At 37.2% G+C, this 21,661-nt stretch overlaps 1 protein-coding gene across 4 annotated transcripts in view; it reads right to left on the reverse strand.

Moving 5' to 3' along the window:
- Window positions 1–16,395, reverse strand: part of LOC121388003 (protein MTSS 1-like) — a 121,791-nt gene extending 105,396 nt beyond the window's left edge. For all 4 annotated transcript variants that reach the window (XM_041519196.1, XM_041519198.1, XM_041519197.1 and 1 more), the window contains exon 1: window positions 16,015–16,395. In XM_041519196.1, the coding sequence (XP_041375130.1) occupies window positions 16,015–16,092 (78 nt within the window). In that variant the 5' untranslated portion in view covers window positions 16,093–16,395. The remainder of the gene's footprint in view (window positions 1–16,014) is intronic.
- Between the last annotated feature and the right edge of the window lie 5,266 nt (window positions 16,396–21,661).

Raw genomic sequence — 21,661 nt, forward strand, 5'->3', positions numbered from 1 at the left:
TTGGGCTCACTGACAGAGATCGATCCTAGACAGACCATACACTTATAGTGATACAATATTTAGCGAGTCAGGGAAACCAAGACAACAAGATTAACTATGTATACATGTATAGAAGTAATTTGTGTTGTTCTTGACCATCGGCTATTGGATGTCAAACATTTACTAATTTTGATATATAGTCCATTAGTAGCAAGGGGTCTTTTATATGCACCATCCCACAGACAGGATAGTACATACCTATCGTGGTGCACTGGATGGAACGAGAAATAACCAAATGGGTCCACCGATGGGGATCAATCCGAGACAGACCAAGCATCAGGCAAGTGCTTTACCACTTGGTTATGTATTGCCCCTATAATTTGTGGAAACACAGGTACAACATTTACAGAGTCGGGAGAATCGAAGATAAACTAGATGTTGAAGTTTGTTCGGTTTAACACCACCACTAATGCACACCGATTTATTAATCATCGGCTACTGGATATCAAACATTTGGTAATTTTGACATACATGTAAACAGGAAATGTGCTACATTTTCCCATTAGTGGCAAGGACACAGACAGGATATGTACCATGGCCTTTGATATGTACACAAGTCTTAGTGCACTGGCCGGAAGAGAAATAGCCCAATGGTCCCACTGACAGGGATCGGTCCTAGATGACGTAAATTAGTTGAGCCCTTTACCACTGGGCTACAATGTACCTCCCACCCCCACCCCCCACCCCCCCCCCACCCCCATCTCAACTAGTGCCTACCAAAAGTCATGGTATGTGTTGGCATGTCGGTGAAAAAATGCACATAAAAGATACCTTGCTGTTAATGGGATAAAAGAAGCAAAATTTCCGCTAATTTCAACAACAAAAATCTACGTGGTCCGTTGTTGAACAAAAGAAATTTTAACTTAGTTTCATCATCTACAGAACTTGTACTTAAATACCCAGACGTGTACGTGTGTGAATGTTTTAACAATATTTTTAATTTCCAAAATGGACACCTGGTCAAAGCACTGCATTATACATCATACATGTCCAGCATTAGCAGCCAATATAATTAATGCGTAAACTTTATTTATAGCACGCCTCAGCATGGTGAAATATGGATCTAACACCAGATGGCACCCTCTACACAAAGCAGACAAGCAATGGCCGTGATATACAAGTCTGCCCATCAGTAATATCACTCATAAAATTATCGACTAGACGGTTAAATACATGATACTGCATTTACGAGCTAGACAAAACATGGCGACTAAATCAAAAAGTTATTGAAAACATTATATATAATTTAGTGGAATTACGTACATAATTTTCACCGATTAGTTACATCTGCAACCGTTGCAAGTAATAATAATAATAATAATAATGTGTGTGTGCTGTGGTCTAATTATGTCATATATATAATGTGTTGTGGTCAACATGTAAATGTGTTATATAATGTGCTGTGGTCTTACATAAATTAATAATATATACATCTACATTGTGGTCTAATTTAGTCTTTGTTAAAAAGTATGCAGGGGTTGGGGGGCTAGATTGTGGCATGCATGTGTAAGGGGGGGGGGGGGGGGGGGGGTTCGGGTTATGCTCCTCTGGAGTGCCACCTGCAGTGTGATGGGGGGAATCTTCAACCCTCCCCCAATTATGTGTGTGTGTGTGTGTGTGTGTATATATATATATATATACATATATATATATATATATACATATATATATATATATACATATACATATACATATACATATATATATATATATATATATATATATATATATATATATATATATATATATATATATATATATATGTGTGTGTGTGTGTGTGTGTGTGTGTTTGTGTGTTGTGGTAGTCATATTAGATGTTGTGTACATTGTATCTATACTAACATAGAGGGCGATGAGACGTAGCCCAGTGGTAAACCATTCGCCTGAGGCCCTGTAGGTCTCGGATCGATTCACGTCGGTGTGGCCATTTCTCGTTTCAGCCAGTGCACCACACCATGCCCCGTGCTTATAAACCTTAAAGTCTAGACTTTAATAAAGTCCAGACTTTAACGTCATGGCAACGCCATTCAAATAGCATAACGTTATATCAGGTATATCAAAGGACGTAGTATGTGCTGTCCTGTCTGCAGGATGATGCATATAAAAGATCCCTTTCTATTAATGGGGAAAATGTATCAGGTTTCCTCTCTAAGACTATGTCAAAAGTGCCAAATGTTTGACATCTAATAGCTGATGATTAATAAATCAATGTGCTTTAGTGGTGTCATTAAACAAAACTTTAACTTTGTATCAAGATAGATTATGTTGTGGTCTAATCATGTTAGATATATACATGTATATGCTATGTACATTAATATCTATATATAGGCGGGTCTTATGGTATAAGCATATTAGGTGATGTGTATCTGTAGATCTATCTATATCCATACACCTTCAGCCCTGCCATTGTACAGAGTAAGCAGCACAACAAATGCTCTGGCTCAAGCACACTTACAGCAGGTTTGTCAACCGCAAATCACCAATAAACCGTGAGCAATGATGACAATAAACCTGATAGACGTCTGACGCCCAGACACACTAGATGTGATCCCAAGCGACGCGGGGAGATAATAATCAAAAAAGCAAACAGCATAGTGAGTTTTGTCAAGCCAGTGTTTACACAGGTATACACCCTGCGCGGCGGACACTTTTATCAATGGGATAGGCGAAGTCGCTGGTCCGAGTCGACTGTACATGCATGTATACCACACAGCAAATTAAACATCCTTTCTTTTTCTTTTTTCTTTCTTTTTGCACAGTAAGTACTTCTTGACAGCATTAAAAAATTACATCTTTTTTTCTTCTTTCTTTTTGCATGGTAAGCACTTCATGATAGCATTTACAAATTACTGGTGTACATCTTTACTTTTTTTTCTAACTTTTTTTTGCATGGTATTTACAAATTACATGTTTGTTTTTTTGGTGAGGTTTTGCTTGGTAAGCATTTCATGACAGCATTTACAAATGACACCTTATTTGTTGTTTTTTTTGCACAGTAAGCACTTCACGATAGCATTTACAAATGACACCTTATTTTTTTCTCTTTTTTTTGCACAGTAAGCACTTCACGACAGCAGTTACAAATTACACCGTATTTTTTTCTTTTTGCACAGTAAGCACTTCATGACAGCAGTTACAAATTACACCTTTTTTTTTTTAATTTGCACAGTAAGCACTTCATAACAGCATTATTTACAATCTACTGTATTACATAGCAAATTAAATCTTTCTCTCTTTTTTTATGCACAGTAAGCACTTCAAGACATAAATTTACAAATTCACAAATTACACCTTATTCTTTTCTTTTTGCACAGTAAGCACTTCATGACAGCATTATTTACCATGACCTCTGAGTCTACTGTATCACATAGCAAATTAAATCTTATTTACTACTTTTTGTCTTTGGCACAGTAAGCTTACAATGAAGGAAGGAAATGTTTCATTTAACAACGAACTCAACACACTTGATTTATGGTTATATGGCGTCGGAACATTTACAATGAACTCGGGAGTCTACTGAACTTCATAACAAATTAGACCTATTTTTCTTTTTTTGCATAGTAAACCGTTCATGACAGCATAATTTACAATGACCTAAGTCTACTGTAACCCCCACCCCCTCCCCCTGGCCCAAGCTGCAGCTACAGGATTTTTCTAGAGAAAACAAAACAGGAATTTTTATTTAAGACCATAATCACATGAGCATAGGGATCTTTTATATTTATTTTCCTACAGGTAGGACAATACATAACAAGGCCTTTTACATACTAGCTGAGAGGCACTAGTCGGGATGAGAAAAACAATTCCATCTGTGGCAATCGATCCTGTAACCTACTACACACACACACACACACCCCGGCGAGCTCTCTACCACTGAGCTACAACCCACCCTATGTCCCTAAGTAGGCAGGCAGGGTATGGAAAGAAAGAAAGAAATGTTTTATTTAATGATGCACTCAATACATTTTATTTACGGTTATATGGCATCAGACATACATGTATGGTTAATGACCATACAAATATTGAGAGAGGAAACCCGATGTCGCCACTTCATGGGCTACTCTTTCCGATTAGCAGCAACGGATCTTTTATTTGCGCTTCCCACAGGCAGGATAGCACAAACCATGGCCTTTGTTGAACCAGTTATGGATCACTGGTCGGTGCAAGTGGTTTACACCTACCCATTGAGCCTTGCGAAGCACTCACTCAGGGTTTCCACTGGGATCCGAACCCAGTACCTACCAGCCTGTAGACCGATGGCCTAACCACGCCGCCACCAAGGCTGGTCAAACGGGTAAGGCACCGTACCCAAAATATTTAATAGATTTAATTTTTCTAAGTTAACCTTTTGACAAAATTACTCTTATCGTTGCTGTATTATTTTCTTAGCTCTAAGCCTAAACTTAACCCATTTTCTTTGTGGGGGAGGTCCTCTCCCCCCCCCCCCCCCCCCCCCCCATAGCCCCATTCAGTTCCATAGTGACATACCCAAAAATTTCTTTCTGGCAGAAACACTGGTAGGGAGTGCAACATTAAAAAAGGGCAACCTAACATGCATTGTACCTCTAAATGGAAATCTTCGTCTAGAAACTAGGGGTGGGTATTATGAGAATTAGTTTATCACAATATATATATATATACGAGTTCCCAGTTTCACAAAACTTGATTCAGGTATGCATGCAAATGGATCGTTTTGGGAATTGGAACCCCTCCCTGCTCCAGGCGAATTTTATTCTTTTTATTTATGGCCCGACCCCCTACAAGCTATGCTTGCCACAGTCTAAACCCCCTCACCTGCATAATTGTCTGCACGCGTGCCTGAGATTTGCATGTGTCACATGCAAATAAAACGATCATTCTCGCAATTTTCAGAGGCTTGCCAAGACATTGTTCTTGAACTTTAATTGGATATATTAGCATGAACATAAATTTAAACAATTTTTCTCTCACTTTTCTCCCAGCTAAGGTGAGGCAGGAGCTATATTACTTATATATTTTGTCCTTTTGAACATCTACTATCCTGAGGGTCTGGGTGTAGCCCAGTGGTAAAGCAACTGCTTGATGTGCAGTCTGTCTAAGAAGAGGGAAGGAAATGGTTTATTTAACGACACACTCAACACACTTTATTCACGGTTATATGGCATCGGTCACACAGATATTGAGGGAGGACACCCACTGTCGCCACTTCATGGGCTACATTTTTCCATTAGTAGCAACAGACCTTTTATATGCATCATCCCACAGACAGGATAACACATACCACAGCCTTTGATGTAGCAGTCGTAGTGCACTGGCTGGAGTGAGAAATAACCCAATGGGCCCACCAACGAGGATCGATCCCAAACTGACCGTGCATCAAGTGAGCACTTTACCACTAGGCTACATCTCACACCTCAATCTAAGATTGATTCCTGTTTGTGGGCCAATTGGGCTATTTCTGGTACCAGCCAGTGCTCCACAACGGGTGCAACAGGAGCCTTGGTATGTACTATCCTGTCTATAGAACATTACACATAAAAGAGTAAAAGACCTCTTGCTGCCGTAATCAAAAAGAATAGCCCACAATGTGGTGACAGTAGGTTTCCTCTCTCAATAACTGTGTGGCCGGATACCATATGTTGAACACCATATATAACAGTAATAAACACCTGTTTAGTGCATCGTTATAGAACACATTCCTTCCTTCCTTGCTTAACTTGAGACGACTTGAATAACCACATGTCTTTGGTAAACAGCTTCACTTTTTTCTCATATTCAAACATAAGCCACATGGAATATAATTTACATTTAACCGGGACTTGTTTTATGGTTTCTTTGTCATACAGGATTGTTTTCCCATTATAAAGAATACAAAAAAAAAAAAAAAAAAAAAAAAAAAAAAGGGTTTAGATATAAATTATGTTAATCAAAATGTGCTGTCTAATTTAATTTTTTTGTCTCAGCTTATGTTACCCATTATCAGCAAGCCATGTGTCAATAACTGACAATGAATGAAACTACACGCCCAACTGTAAACCTGTTTTAACTTCAGGTGTCATCATGACATTACAACAGCTGCAAATTTGTATACATCACATGGCAGAACCAAGTTCTACAAATACAAACTCTTAAAGTAATTATTTAAATCTTAGAGCTTGAAATATTTATGAATATCACCGTTCACACTGGAATAATAAATAAATATAAATATAACACCCCCCCCCCCACACTTTTCAGATATTTTGCTTTATAATAATGTAAGTGTGTAAATATAAAAGGGTGCCCACCCACCCACGCACACTTTTTGGCACCTTCCTACGCCACTGATATATATACCTGTTGAATATCTGAAACCATCCTCCAATAAACCATTTTGTTTTATTTGTTTCAAGGGTTTTTTTGCTACCATCCCTAAATGATTTACATAAATATTTAGGGAGTGTACATACAGAATACACATACATGTAAATTGGAAGTACAATTGAACATAACAAAACTGAATTTGTAAAATGGAGGTGACATACCAAAAAAAAAGAGAAGAAACATGTTTTATTTAACGATGCACTCAACACATTTTATTTACGGTTATATGACGTCAGACATATGGTTACGGACCACACAGATTTTGAGAGGAAACCCGCTGTCGCCACTTCATGGGCTACTCTTTCCGATTAGCAGCAAGGAATGTTTTATTTGCGCTTCCCGTAGGCAGGATAGCACAAACCATTGCGGAGCACTCACTCAGGATTTGGAGTCGGTATCTGGATTAAAAATCCCATGCCTCGATTGGGATCCAAACCCAGTACCTACCAGCATGTTGACCGATGGTCTAACCACAACGCCGGTGTGACATACCAGTGCAGATTTTATATTTAGTTATTTTTAGTCAAGAAGGGAGTACTACACTGCACATGTACACTGTTCCAAACTTCACCGACAACGTCTGCACTGACAATATTCCAAACACATCATTTTTTTCTCAAGTTGGTCTTCTTCACATAAATCTTTGCAGTAAATTGTTTTGTATTCTAACAGTAACTGTAGTAAGTGGTAATAGATTTGTGGCAACAAGCCAACAGACAGGTAGTTAATAATCACTTTATTTCCTCTTCATCGGGTCACGACACTGATACCAGCCTCAGCGGTGTAGTTAAACCATCGGACTTAAGACTGGTAGGTACCGGGTTCACATCTGAAGTATGTGTGTGTGCCCAAGAAAGCGTGATTGAAACTTATTTGGATATAAATATAAACAGTAAACATGTCAAGCAGTGTTGTAGGGAGGGGGGTCATGCCCCCCCCCCATCAAACTTTCTTGTTTTAAACTGTATTAAATTTTATAAAAATCATACAGTGGGTTGTCGCCCTCCCCTATATAAAATCCTGGCTAGCCAGTGATGACAAGGGGTTAGATAAATACATACACATTGTAGCTCAGTGGTAAAAAGTCACAGGATCAATTCACCTCAGTGGACTCCGGGGTTTTCCAGCCACAATCAGTACATCAAAGGCTATGGTATGTACTGTCATGTCTGTGAGAAACCGCATATAAAATATTTTTTTCTGCCCCGAGTCAGACCCCCGATCTTATCGGAACCCGAACTCGGGATAGACGTGTTCAAAATCCCAACTGGATCGATGGATGGGTGGATGGATGGATGGACAGATAGACACTTTACCTTGCTAATTAATATGTTAACCACCAAATACAATGTAGTAGTAGTTTCTGTTAAAGATTGTTTTGTTTAACACCACCACTAGAGCAAATTGATTTATCAATCATCAGCTACTAGATGTCAAACATTTGATAAATTTGACATAGTCTAAGAGAGGAAACTTGCTACATTGGTTCTGTTATTTAGTAGCAAAGGATGTTTTATATTCACCATCCCACAGACAGGATAGCACATACCAAGGCCTTTGATATGTACCTGTCATTGTGCACTGGCTGGGATGAGAATTAGTCCAACGGGCCAACCCATTGACGGGGATCGATCCTAGCAGTAGTTTCAAAGAACACTTTATTCTGTATCATATCACGATTTACTAAATTTTAAAATTAATTAATTCTGATGCTAAGCAAAACTTGAAAATAAAATGTACAGACAGTTCGCCAAGTTTAAAATGTGCTGCGGTGTCCTGTACCAAACATTCCTTTCCTTTCCATGACACGATAACGAATAAGAATTCATCATTCATGAGTGTTTTACAAAGTCTGTCTGTTGACCTGAGGCCCAAGTCACATAGCTCTTTGAAGTTCTCATTTAAACAGCAACAAAATCTTTTTGCATTGCTCTGCAAGAGGAGCGGGATGCAGCCCAGTTTTAAAGCGCTCGCTGGATGCGAGGTCGTTCTGGGATCAATCCCCGTTGGTGTAGCCAAAACTGAATTTTTACATTTAAAAAACTTGTAAATTTAGTCATTAAATTTAAAAGGTGTGTTACAGACCTATAGCTCTTAAAGAGGGTGGAGCGGGACGTAGCCCAGTGATAACGCACTTTCTTGATGCACGGTCGGTCTGGGATCGATCCCCGTCGGTGGGCCCCATTTCTCGTTCTAGCCAGTACACCACGACTGGCATATCAAAGGCTGTGGTATGTACTACCCTGACTGTGGGATGGTGCATATAAAAGACCTCCTGCTGTTAATCAAAAAGAGTAGCCCATAAAGTGGTGACAGCGGGTTTCCTCTCTCAAATATATCTGTGTGGCCCTTAACCATGTCGGACGCCATTTAACCGTAAATAAAATGTTTTGAGTGTGTCATTGAATAAAACATTTCCTTCCTTCCTTCCTTTGCAAGACTGCAAAAATTTATAGGCCAAATAAAAAAAATGTGTGATTCCGGTTCCGCCGGCCTTAAAACTCCCCCCCCCCGATCTTCAAACCATTGAGAGCATGCAGCATTTGATTGAAATGTTAATAAAAATATTGCTCTTTGACAAAACCGGTTTGACAGATTTTAGGACAATCTTTTTTTTAAAATAGTTATAGCTTACCTACTAAGCTACTTGTACATACCCTTAAAAAAAAAACCATACACACATTTTTTATTTGGCCGCATGCCTCCTTATTAACACAAAATGTGTGCAAGAACATTCAGCAGACTTCAAGGTTTACTTTCAAAGACGCCTGCAATCTAGACAGGTCATCATGGCATGAAAGGCTCATCTGATATTATGATGGTTAATTGCAGTCAACGAACGACACTAACCTCCCTACACGTATGTCTGTACCGGTATGTACTTTCATTCTGGCACACGTGCAGCCCAATCATGATCCTACATTCATAGATTTCCATCCCGTTCTGATACACACAACACACAACTTAAGATACCAGTCCTGAACAGAAGCTGATAAGATTACATAACAGATGAAACTTGCATCCACCACATACACACTGTATACATGTACATGTATACTTACAAATATATATATATATATATATATATATATATATATATATATATATATATATATAGGGAACATATTGTTCCATATCATGATGCAATATAAAAAATGATTTTTGTTTTGTTTGATGACACCACTAGATCACATTAATTAATTATCGGCTATTGGATGTCAAACATATTATGGTCATTTTGACAGTGGCATAGAGAGGAAACCTGCTACATTTTCCCATTAGTAGCAAGGGATCTTTTATATGCACCATCCCATACACAGGATAGCACATACCCAGGGCTTCTAGAATTTGCATAAAATCCACTAGCCATGGGATCAGTGATTTAAAACATTTACTAGCCATGATAAAAAATTCCTAGCCCTACTTTACTTTAAGTTAATACAATTTTTCTAAATAATAGTAATAATGAGATATATCACCTAAAGAGGGAGATAGAGCTTAAAAACACTAACAATGAGGGCTTTGGGTTGGGAATGGATATTCATATTTTTACAAAATAAGACTTAACTGCAATATTTAACAAATGTTTATCACTAGCTGTCGGGCATGGCAATAGTAGTTATTTACTAGCCCACCATTGAATATCACTAGCCATGGGAGTGGGGCTACCATAATCTAGAAGTGCTGCATACCATGGCCTTTGATATATACCAGTCGTGGTACACTGGTTAGAATGAGAAATAGCCCAATGGGCCCACCGACGGGTATCGATCCCAAACCGACCGTGCATCAAGTGAGTGCTTTACCACTGGTTACATCCCACCCTTGTTGCAATATCATGTCACTATGCAAATTGCAGAATCTATCGCTAAACATTTGTAATATATGTTAAATAGTAATTGCTACTCAATTTTCAACTGATCACCAACAGTCACTAACCAGATCTTTAAAACTAAATTATCTCAGATTTACAAGTGGCTCAGTTGGTAGAGCAGTCGCTTGAGGGGTTTTAAACCTAGGGGCCACTAAGTGGACGCATTTTCTAATGGGTTGTTTTTCACCCATTCCAACCAATCACCCCCAATTGGTATCTATATTATATCAAAGGCTATGGTATGTACTGTCCTGTCTGAGGGAAAGCATATATTTATAAAAGATCCCATGATGACATAGTATGTAAAAAACCTTTTCTTTTGTTTAACACTAGAGCACATTAATTAATTTAATCATCAACTACTGGATGTCAAAAATTTTGTATTTCTGACTCGTAGTCATCAGAGAAAACCCGCTATACTTTCCTTAATGCAGTGTCGTTTATATGCACTTTCCCACAGACAGGAAAGCACATACTTTCACCAGTTACGGTACACTGGTTGGAATGTGAAATTTTTAACCCAATCAGTTGAATAGATCTATCGAGGTGGTTCGATCCTGCGATACAAGAACCTCAAGTGAGCACTCAACTGACAGAGCTAAATCCCGCCCCATGTAGTATGTAGTTTTTGCAAGTCTGGAATTTAATTATAACAACAACACAAAACTAGGGTTGACATATCATGAAAACACAAATGCATGTATTACTATTATTAAGACTATGTATTAGTATAGACTTTTTCCTTTTTTCAATACCATTCCTAACAGTATTGAAATTACTTTAAATCTTTTGTTTTTTCTTTTTTGTTGTTTCTGTTTCGTACTTGACAATATTCACAAATACATGTATGTAAATTTGATTTATAGCTCTCTATCGTTCATAATAAAATGCCAAGCCCATTAGCTCGGCTTTTTACGACGTTGCGCTGATGTATAGATCTAGGCTTGTCGTGCCTGAGTTACTCAACATACAGATCTTATACATGTACAGGTATTGCCAAATATTAAACTGAAAACATCCATTGTAACATGCCAGAAAGATATTTCTACCTGCACCCATTCCCTTGTCATGTGTGTTGTATTACCATACATTCATGAATACAAATTCATGTGGAATTCACACAATACTGACTGGAATTCAAACCCACAACATTTTACTCAATTAGTGCGATGTTAACAATATACCTTAAAACAAATATGTCAAGCCAATAAGGACGTATGGTAAAGTTCAACAATGAGGACAGTTATAGATCTATGTACCAGGTCCTGTAGTGATGTACCCAATGGAATCATTTCGATTCCATCCAGAATTTTTATTACAATTTTTATGTGATACTAATTAATACTCTAAATTTTAATTTGATCTACCTGCAATATTTGTATTTTTGCATGCACAGTTCTTTATGTCACTGTGTTTTTCTTCGACTCTTAAATTTTTATACTGATGTTGATCATCACTTCATGTTTTGAATTACCATAGTTTGACACCCAATAGCCTATGTATTTTTCGTGCGGGGGCGTTGTTAAAAATTCATTTATTCATTTGATGTACTCACTTTCAACTTTTCATTTAAATATGAAGATGCTGCCAGGTTTCTTACTGTATTGTGTGTTTTAGTGATTAATATGAGAAATATGTCATCAAATGATGTCAAACTAAAAAATTATCATTAAACATAGGATTATTGTTGTACATAATAGAAAGCAATCGCTAAATCTTTACCTACTGACAGGTACTAAGGCAAAAATTATATGTGTTTTCATTATAGTGTTGTCTCTGATGGCAACCAAAATGGTTAAAACTAGGGTCTGCGCCTTTAAATGGTTATTAAAGGTAAAATAATAAGCCATTTGAAGGATGAACACGACAAGAGAAGCTTGGCCCTTGCAATTCAAACTCAGGGCTCGAACTTAATGACGGCAATTGCCGCCGTTGAGATATAAATTGCTGTGGGTCGGGAGCATCACCGATGGCATTTATGTGCTGCTGGATAAAAATTACTGCCATCGGTAAAACTCCTCAATAACAGCAAAATTAATATATACCTGGTGCAGTGTTCTCGCTGGGTAAAAATTAAAAGAGGGCGGCCGCTCGGCACCACACCCTTCAAAAAAAAAAAAAAAAAAAAACCACACCAATAAACGAAAAGAAAAAACGAAAAAGGGGAGGGGGGGGGGGGGGGGAGTAGTTTGGTTACCATATTGTTGTTTGTTGGCAGACTTTGAGAAAAGACATACTCCTTATTTTGCCTACAAAAAAGTGCAATGAGGTTTATAAAAAGACTCGTCTTTTAATTGAACCGAAGATGATATCGGTCTGACATTCACGGGCAGTTCTGGTTTTGCTGGACCGATCAAAGTTTTAATATTATTATTTTTAATAAAGATTTCAAGATATATACGAAAAACAATAAAGATGTTTGTAAAGTGATCTCCTAATGTCAGATACATTTTTGTTATTTCCATCTTTATCGAATGAATTGATCGCTGTGATAAAATATTATCGCCAGCTGATAAAAAGTAGTTTCGTTTTTGTAAAGATGGTGTATAGATTATTTGGCAAACAAGATAAATCAATCTAATTAAAATTAGCTCCACTATTACATGTGGATCTAACACCAGTCAGTTGGAGCTCATGTCCACCAATCAAAACCTTACTTGCAGAATCCTGCCAGTGATTTAAAAATAATTTGAAAACATTCCAAATTATCCTGAGGGTATACGACATGTTTCGTGTGAATTACGAATGCCATAAAACATGTTTTATTTTATAAAATAAATAATTTGTAATGTAAAACTGAAGACTGATAACCCACCCCGTACGTATTGGTATGGTTCGCTGTACTGCGGCCAGTAAAATAGACTCGCACGATATTTTTAGAATTTGTATGCTCCCAAATAACGTTATAAAAGGCGAAGTGTGATTGGTCAATATTTAAATTATTATTTCAGACGAAATGTTACCTGGACATTGGGGACTACGCAGTGTTGTTAGTTTTAAATCAGTGGCAGGATTCTGCAAGTAAGGTTTTGATTGGTGGACATGAGCTCCAACTGGCTGGTGTTAGATCCACATGTAATAGTGGAGCTAATTTTAATTAGATTGAAGATAAATGATTTTAATGATAAACACTACCACTTCCGTTGTTTTTATAAGCGTTCATATCCCCTCAAAATGAAAAGTTTACAATATTTTATAAAGAACTGCTGAATAAATAGAATAACAGAAAGTAAAAATCATCAGTTTCAACCAATTATATCTGCAACTGACAACAAAATATCAAATGATAGTTAGTGGAAACAAAAGATAGAATGACCCTTCTGATCACGTGACAAATTTGGCGCCAAATAAGAGGGGTTTTTTCAATCGGAGATTGCCGAATCCGTAAAAAATTAAAATGTTTTCATTGCTTACATAAAATATAACTTTTATTGTGTCTATCAAACATACAAATGGATACAGATATTGGACAAAATAAAGGCTGTTAAAAATACTGTTAAATTACGTTACGGTAACTGTCGTGAATGTTTCGTCAATTGCTTTTTCGTACACACCGCAGCTTGTTTCCTTTGATGTCCAGTGTCACAGTGTGCAGACTGATTGTTGTTTTTTGTGTGAAAAAAAGTGCATTTAGAAATAGCAGAGATAGGTGCTGGAAAATAAAGGAGGGCGGGGAACGTGAAAGGAGGGTGGCAAAATGGGTGCTTAAATGGAGCAGCAAGAACACTGCTGGTGTACATTATCTGCCAGTATTTAATATTTATAATATGTCTACATGCAACAAAATAACCTTTCAGTCATATTTATTTGCTGTAAAAGTCACCTTTTAAAAAATGACCAAAGGCAGGCTTAAAATTGCCATCAGTGGGCCGTTTTATCTATGGCATATTATTTTTTAATGCCGTGGGTAACAAATTCTTACGTTCAAGCCCTGCAAACTGATTGTGTAATCGAAAGTTGATTGGTTGGTGTCAACCGATCATAACCAATGATAAAATTCCAACCAATTGCTAATACTAATTAAAGGGACACACCCTAGTTACGTTTATTTGTTAACCATTACGGCGTTGTTTTTCGCTATCAAACCCCATTTTTCACAAATAAAAGTGCACTTTACTTACATTTTATTATTTAGAATATACATTTCCATTCACCTGAAGTGCTTTTTGGTAATCCTGATGTTTGTAAAACCACGAAATGCATTTTTTCACAAAACGTGTTGTCGAGAAAAAAACGTTAAGCAAGCGAGGTCCAATCTATTTTTAATGTCACAGACGTTGGTATATCACGTGACCGTTATCATTTTGGTTCGGTTTGTTTTCTCGTGCACGGTTCGCGCAATCAACATCTGATTTGTTGTTGTTCATTTGTGAGATTTTTCTTCACAGTTCGTGAACATTTTCAGTAACAATAAAGTTCAGACAAGTAAGTGTCTCAATACAAAACGTTACAAACCCTTAAAACCAATAATTTTGCTAAGTCTTACGATATCTGGAGAGGGGATACAACCAGGACAGAACAGTTGGAACATGTCCAGGAGAGGTGAAACGAACACAGCCCAAGTCTGTGAAATTTGTCGTGACGTAGGCATTGTTGTGCTTCTACCGGTGACATCAGAATACTAACTTTCAAAATTATTCAAGCAATTGGGACATGGGGATTCCCATGGTATTTATCGATATAAAACCTGCTTTTTCACTCCATTTGATAAAAACGTGATCTAAGTGTGTTACAGGTTTGTAGATTAACCAAATTATATTTTATTTTCGCTGGATGGAACTAGGGTGTGCGGCTTTAACATTATACATGTATGAGGATGCTTTGCTCCTTGGTAACTGGGGGGCATTATGACCCAGGAACGACATGACTAATAACGGAGTGATTATAACAGTCATAATGTCTGTCTAGCTCTTTAAACAGAAGAGTATTCAGACTAAACTACGATTACGACTTTTATAATCTGCGACTTCTGTTGGATAACAGTTTTTGACTGTTACAACCTAGCTTTTGAGTTATATATATGTATATATATATCATTGTTTTTAAACAAAGTAAAAATAAATAACAATAATAAAATTATCATTATTTCCATTCCACCAAGGATTAATAATTATTCCCAAAATATTAACGCTTATTTCAAAGCACAAAATAATAATAATAATATTATTATTAATAATGATTATTATTCAGGGCTTCTTGAATTGCTAAAAAAAATCCACTAGCCATGGGATCAGTGATTTAAAATTGGCATGAGTTCGACCTGTACCACCCTTTCAATGGTTACGGTTAGGGTTAGTCTTTAGAGCCTTCATATAGAAGGGTACAGGTCGAATTCTTTCCTTAATTTTTTTACTAGCCATGATTAAAAATTCACTAGCCATACTTTTAAATAAATACAAATAATTGTAATCATCGTATATGTCACCTAAAGATGGAGATAAGAGTTTAAAAACCATTACATTTGGCGGGGAGGGGCAGTGGGTAGGTTACTAGGTAGGCTAGGCAGGATATTTATATTTACAAAATAAGACTTAAATGCAGCATTTGACAAAAACAAATTCAGTAGCCAATGGGCATGGCAATAGTAGTTATTCACTAGCCCAACATTGAATACCACTAGCCATGGGAGAGGGACTACCATTATCTAGAAACCCTGTTATTAAACATCATTTATTTAAGAAATCTAAAAATTTTAAACCCCAAGAGGACCTCTCAATTTTAAAAACACGATTCTTGGTTTGCACATTTATTCGACTTACTCTCATGTCGTTGATTATCGCCTGGAAAAGCTGTCCCAAAGCACCGCAGTCTTTTTCCACACTCGTAGCAGCCTCCATGCTTTGTTTGGCAAGCTGAACAAATATGGTTTTTTAAAAATACAATAATCCAACAGGAAAACGAATGACTTTTTGTTGTTGTTGTTGGTGAATAGTGGACCCGAGGATAATAATCACACTAAAACTGATCAGCACATCTCGATAAACTCACTGAAAAACACACATAAATAGCGATCAAATAGGTAAATACGTTCCAAGGGTACATCCATATCTAACCGTCGTTTGCACAATAGAAAGCCACATTTGTGAAGAAACACGCTGGCCGGGCCTAACTAGAACCATCACACACAAACGCCATTATCAATGTCTGTGTGTATGTTGGGGAAATATGGCGAGCACTTGTTCCCCTTATTCACGTGACGCGGAGTAAAGTCATTGATTGGTCCACAGTTCGTTTGATCTTTGTGAGCTTTCAGACTTGAACATTCAAATGAACACTCTTTTTCCGGATGGAAAATCATCCGCACTAACAGCCCAATATCATTTAATAATTATTACAGAGGCCCAAATATTATATTGTTAAAATTTTATATATTTTACTATTTTGTGAATTCTAAAATGCTTTTATATGGATTTTAAAAACGTATGATAAGCAGGACTCACTTGGGCGGAGGGGGTGGGGGAAGTTTCAATTAAATTTTTAAGGGGGCATACTTAATTGAGTTTCTAAGGGAGCCAATCGTATTTTAGGGGGTGACACACTCATGCGCTCCACCACTACCCCGATCACGGATCTGATGTAAAACATATTCGAAAGAAGTGTTTTTAAAAAAGTTTGTTTTGTTTAACGACACAACTGATATTGATATATTAATAATCGGCCATTGGATGTCAGACATTTGGTCATTTTTGACACGAAGTCTTACAGGAAACCCCCTATATCCGGTAAATTTTTTCATTAGCAGCAAAGGATCTTTCCTATCATAAGACAGCACATACCACGGTCTTTGTTATACCAGTCGTAGGGCAGTGGTTGGGACGTGGAAAAATAATTAGGGAATGGGTCGACCAAAGCACCTCATCCGATTTTGAGGGGTTTTACCATGGGTAGGCATATACAGGAAATGTAAAAAAAAAAACACAAAAAAAACACGCACACGCACGCGCACGCACAGATACACACACATGCACACACACACACACACACACACACAGACACAGACACACACAGACACAGACACACACACACACACACACACACGGTAACATGTTTTCGACTACCAACTTTAGTTGTTAAAAAGCATTTATGTTTCGATGGTTTCAGGATTGGAAGGATGCGCTAAGTCACATCGACTTTAAAGTCGTATCGTATTCTAAGGGCATTAAAAAGTGTGTTTGTTTTGTTTAACGACACCATTAGAGCACATTAATTAGTTAATTAATTAATTAAACATCGACTATTGGATGTCAAACATTTGGTAATTCTAACTTGTAGTCAGGAGAGGAAACTCGCTACATTTTCCCATTAGCAGCAAGGGATCGTTTATATGCATTTTTTTTTTCTCACAAATAGAAAAGCACACCACGGCCTTTGACCAGTTGTGGTTCACTGGTTGGAACGAGATAAAACCCAATCAGCTGAATGGATCCACGGAGGTGGTTCGCTCCTGCGACGCAAGCACCTCAGGCGAAAGCTCAACCGACTGAGCTAACACCACCACCCTATACATACCTAATACATATGTAACAATTTTTATCTTTTTATCTTTTCGCTTCTTCTTTTCTTTCCTTTATTCCTCGGTTTTCTTGGGGGGTTTCGTTTTTCTCTTTTTGTCTGTCTGGCCATGTCTTATTTTGTTTTTGTTTTTTTCGTTTGCTTTTGTTTTGTTTATGTAGATCAACCTTTTTCTTTTCTTTTTTAATTTTTAATTTATTTTATTTTATTTATTATTATTATTATTTTATTATTATTATTTTGTAGGGTTTTTTTTATTTATTTATTTGTATTTTGTTCACCACTGATCCAAACATCATTTGGAGTGTGTGGCCTTTATTTTGTTTGTATGTTTGATGGGTGGTTTTGTTTTTGTTCTGTTTCTTAATGTTTTTACATTTTGTAATTTTTATGTTAGTATACGTTAATGGCTCTTTGAGGGTATTTTTCGAGCTAGAGTGTTGTAAAACATTCATTCATTAATTCATTTATTCATCTATCCATCCATCCATCCATCCATCCATCCATCCATTCATTCATTCATTCATTCATTCATTCATTCATTCATTCATTCATTCATTCATTCATTCAATCATTCATTCATATTGTAGCCTATGGTCGAGCGAAACGACAGCTGACAGTCGTAATTGATATATTGGTGTAAATAAGTCAACCAAACTTGTTAATATTATTTCACACTTCTTTGTTTCATTCGTCATGAAACCGGCCTCGGTGGCGTCGTGGTTAGGCCATCGGTCTACAGGCTGGTAGGTACTGGGTTCGGATCCCAGTCGAGGCAGGGATTTTTAATCCAGATACCGACTCCAAACCCTGAGTGAGTGCTCCGCAAGGCTCAATGGGTATGTGTAAACCACTTGCACCGACCAGTGATCCATAACTGGTTCAACAAAGGCCACGGTTTGTGCTATCCTGCCTGTGGGAAGCGCAAATAAAAGATTCCCTGCTGCTAATCGGAAAGAGTAGCCCATGTAGTGGCGACAGCGGGTTTCCTCTCAAAATCTGTGTGGTCCTTAACCATATGTCTGACGCAATATAACCGTAAATAAAATGTATTGAGTGCGTCGTTAAATAAAACATTTCTTTCTTTCTTTTATTCGTCATGAAATTAATTCATCGAGCTTTTCCTCTGTGATTATGCTTTAAAATAGAAAATTAAAAAGGGCACGTGCGTATCATACAATTAGCAATGGAGTGAACGTACATACTATACTTATACTTGAGAAAAAGTGGGACAGGCTATTTAACGGAACATTCCTGAGTTTGCTGCAATTTTTAAGATGTTATCGACTAACAGAGACTTTTTAACGATTGTACTTACATATCAAATATATTTTTCTGCATAAAATATTAGTGGCTGTATATTAAACGTGTTTCTGATCGTTTTAATATTTGTACTAGGTTAAATTTCATTTCATTTCCTAACATATTTTTTTTTCGAAATTATTTGGAGACAAAATCCAGTTTGGGCTTTTTACAAATATTAAGACGACCAGAAACACATTGAATATACAGACACTGATATTCTAAACAAGAAAATATATTTAATATGTACTATTAATCGTAGAACTATTTTATTAGTCGGAAACATCTTATAATGCAGCAAACTCAGGAATGTCCCTTTAATCACAGTCAGAGGTTGTACCCACGACATACGTGCTTGAACAGTTCTCTGATGGAAGCATGCCAACAATTATCCACACCCACACAGAAGTGGATCTTTATAATATGTACATTATCACTGATTGATGTATGAATCATATATTGTATGAATGTCGAGGTTGACTATTAGTTACATAGATATTAACGCACCGGCGCAGGGGGATAATTAAATCCTTTTTGGCCTCACAAATTATCCCATGCCGTTGCTGGGACTCGAACCTATGTCACCGAATCGACCACAACTTGCACACTTGTCACAATACGTTCTGAGCTGTTGAGGCATCCAGGAGAGGCAGTCCAGGCTGCTGGACTGTGTTCCAAGGACAGCGTGCTTGAACCTTAATTGGATATAGGCACGTCAAATACTTATAAGTAAGTAAAGTACAGTAAGTATTATTATTATTATTACTATTATTATTATTATTACTATTACTATTACTATTACTATTACTATTATTACTATTACTATTACTATTACTATTACTATTATTACTATTATTATTATTATTATTATTATTAGTACTACTACTACTATTATTGTTATTATTATTATTTTTATTATTATTATTATTATCCTACTGAGTTATTTTTGGAGCACTGCGGATCCGAAACAGTTTCAAACGGTCAGGACGTACAGGTGGTGGAGTGTTGTATGGTATATTACAGAAGATTATCAAGGGGTGTCCGATTTTTAGGGGTTTTATTATTATTATTATTATGATTATGATTATGATTATGATTATGATTATGATTATTATTATTATTATTATTATTATTATCCTACTGAGGCTTACACCAACTCTTCCGTCCACGACAGAAATTCACCCCCAGGATCCGCGCCTGGTTTATGACTTTTGGCCCTTCGCATTAATTGCACAGTAACGGATGCAGTGTCAGCTATACGATACGTTGTAAGATATGATCAGAATTTATTAGTTCAGCGTTCATGATCAGATGATACGACCAAAGTTTTCTTATAAAATAATGATAACGAAATACACAGCAGCACGTGTGTTCCAGGCTTAAACTAATCCTCCTTCCTAAGTAGCCAGTTCTTCACATCTGATGTAACAAATGGCGTGATATGTACTACCCAGTCTGTGGGATGCTGCATATAATAGATCCCTTGCTGTTAATCGAAAATATTGGCCCATTACGTGGCGACAGCGGGTTTCCTCTCATTGTCTCTGTCGTCCTTAACGAAATAGCGGACGCCATATAACCGTAGTTAAAATGTGTTGAGTTCATCGTTAAATAAAACATTCCTTCCATCGTTACATAGTAATTGCTTTATGTTCCTTTCAGGGGTCGATTCCCGTCGGTGGGCCCATTGGGCTATTTCTCGTTCCAGCCAGTGCTCCACAATTGGTTTATCAAAGGCCGTAGTATGTACTGTCATGTCTGTGGGATGGTGCGTATAAAAGATCCCTTGCTGCTAATCGAAAAGAGTAGCCCATGAAGGGTTTCCTCTCTTAATATCTGTGTGGTCCTTAACCATATGTCTGACGCCATAAAACCGTAAATAAAATGTGTTGACTGTGTCGTTAAATAAAACATTTCTTTCTTTCTTTTTAAACTGATCTTCGTTCCTAAGTAGCCAGTTCTCCACACCTGGTGTAACAAAGGCCGTGGTATGTACTATTTTGTCTGTGGGATGCTGCATATAACAGATCCCTTGTTGTTAATAATAAATAAATAAAAACCATTGCGTGGCAGCAGCGGGTTTCCCCTCATTGTCTGTGTCGTCTTCAACCTAATAGCCGATATCATATAAACGTAGTTAAAATGTGTTGAGTTCATCGTTAAATAAAACATTCCTTCCTTCGTTACATAGTACTTTGTTTATGTTCCTTTTAGGGGCGGAACTTAGCCCAGTGGTAAAGCGCTCGCTTGGTGCTCGGTCGGTCTAGGATCGATCCCCGTCGGTGGGCCCATTGGGATATTTCTCGTTCCACCTAGTGCATTACAACTGGTATATCAAAGGCCGTGGTGTATGCCATCCTATCTGTTGGACGGTGCATATAAAAGATCCCTTGCTATTAATGGAGCAATGTAGCGGGTTTCCTCTCTGAGACATATACATCAAAAAGTACCAAATGTTTGACATCCAATAGCCGATGATAAATAAATGTGCTCTAGTGGTGTCGTTAAACAAAACAAACAAACTGTTTTATGTTCCTTTTAAATTGGACAAGATGGTGTAGGCTACTCACAAAATAGATCAATGTATGTCGT

This window comes from Gigantopelta aegis, chromosome 14 (assembly GCF_016097555.1).
Source record: "Gigantopelta aegis isolate Gae_Host chromosome 14, Gae_host_genome, whole genome shotgun sequence".
Classification (NCBI taxonomy): Eukaryota; Metazoa; Mollusca; class Gastropoda; order Neomphalida; family Peltospiridae; genus Gigantopelta; species Gigantopelta aegis.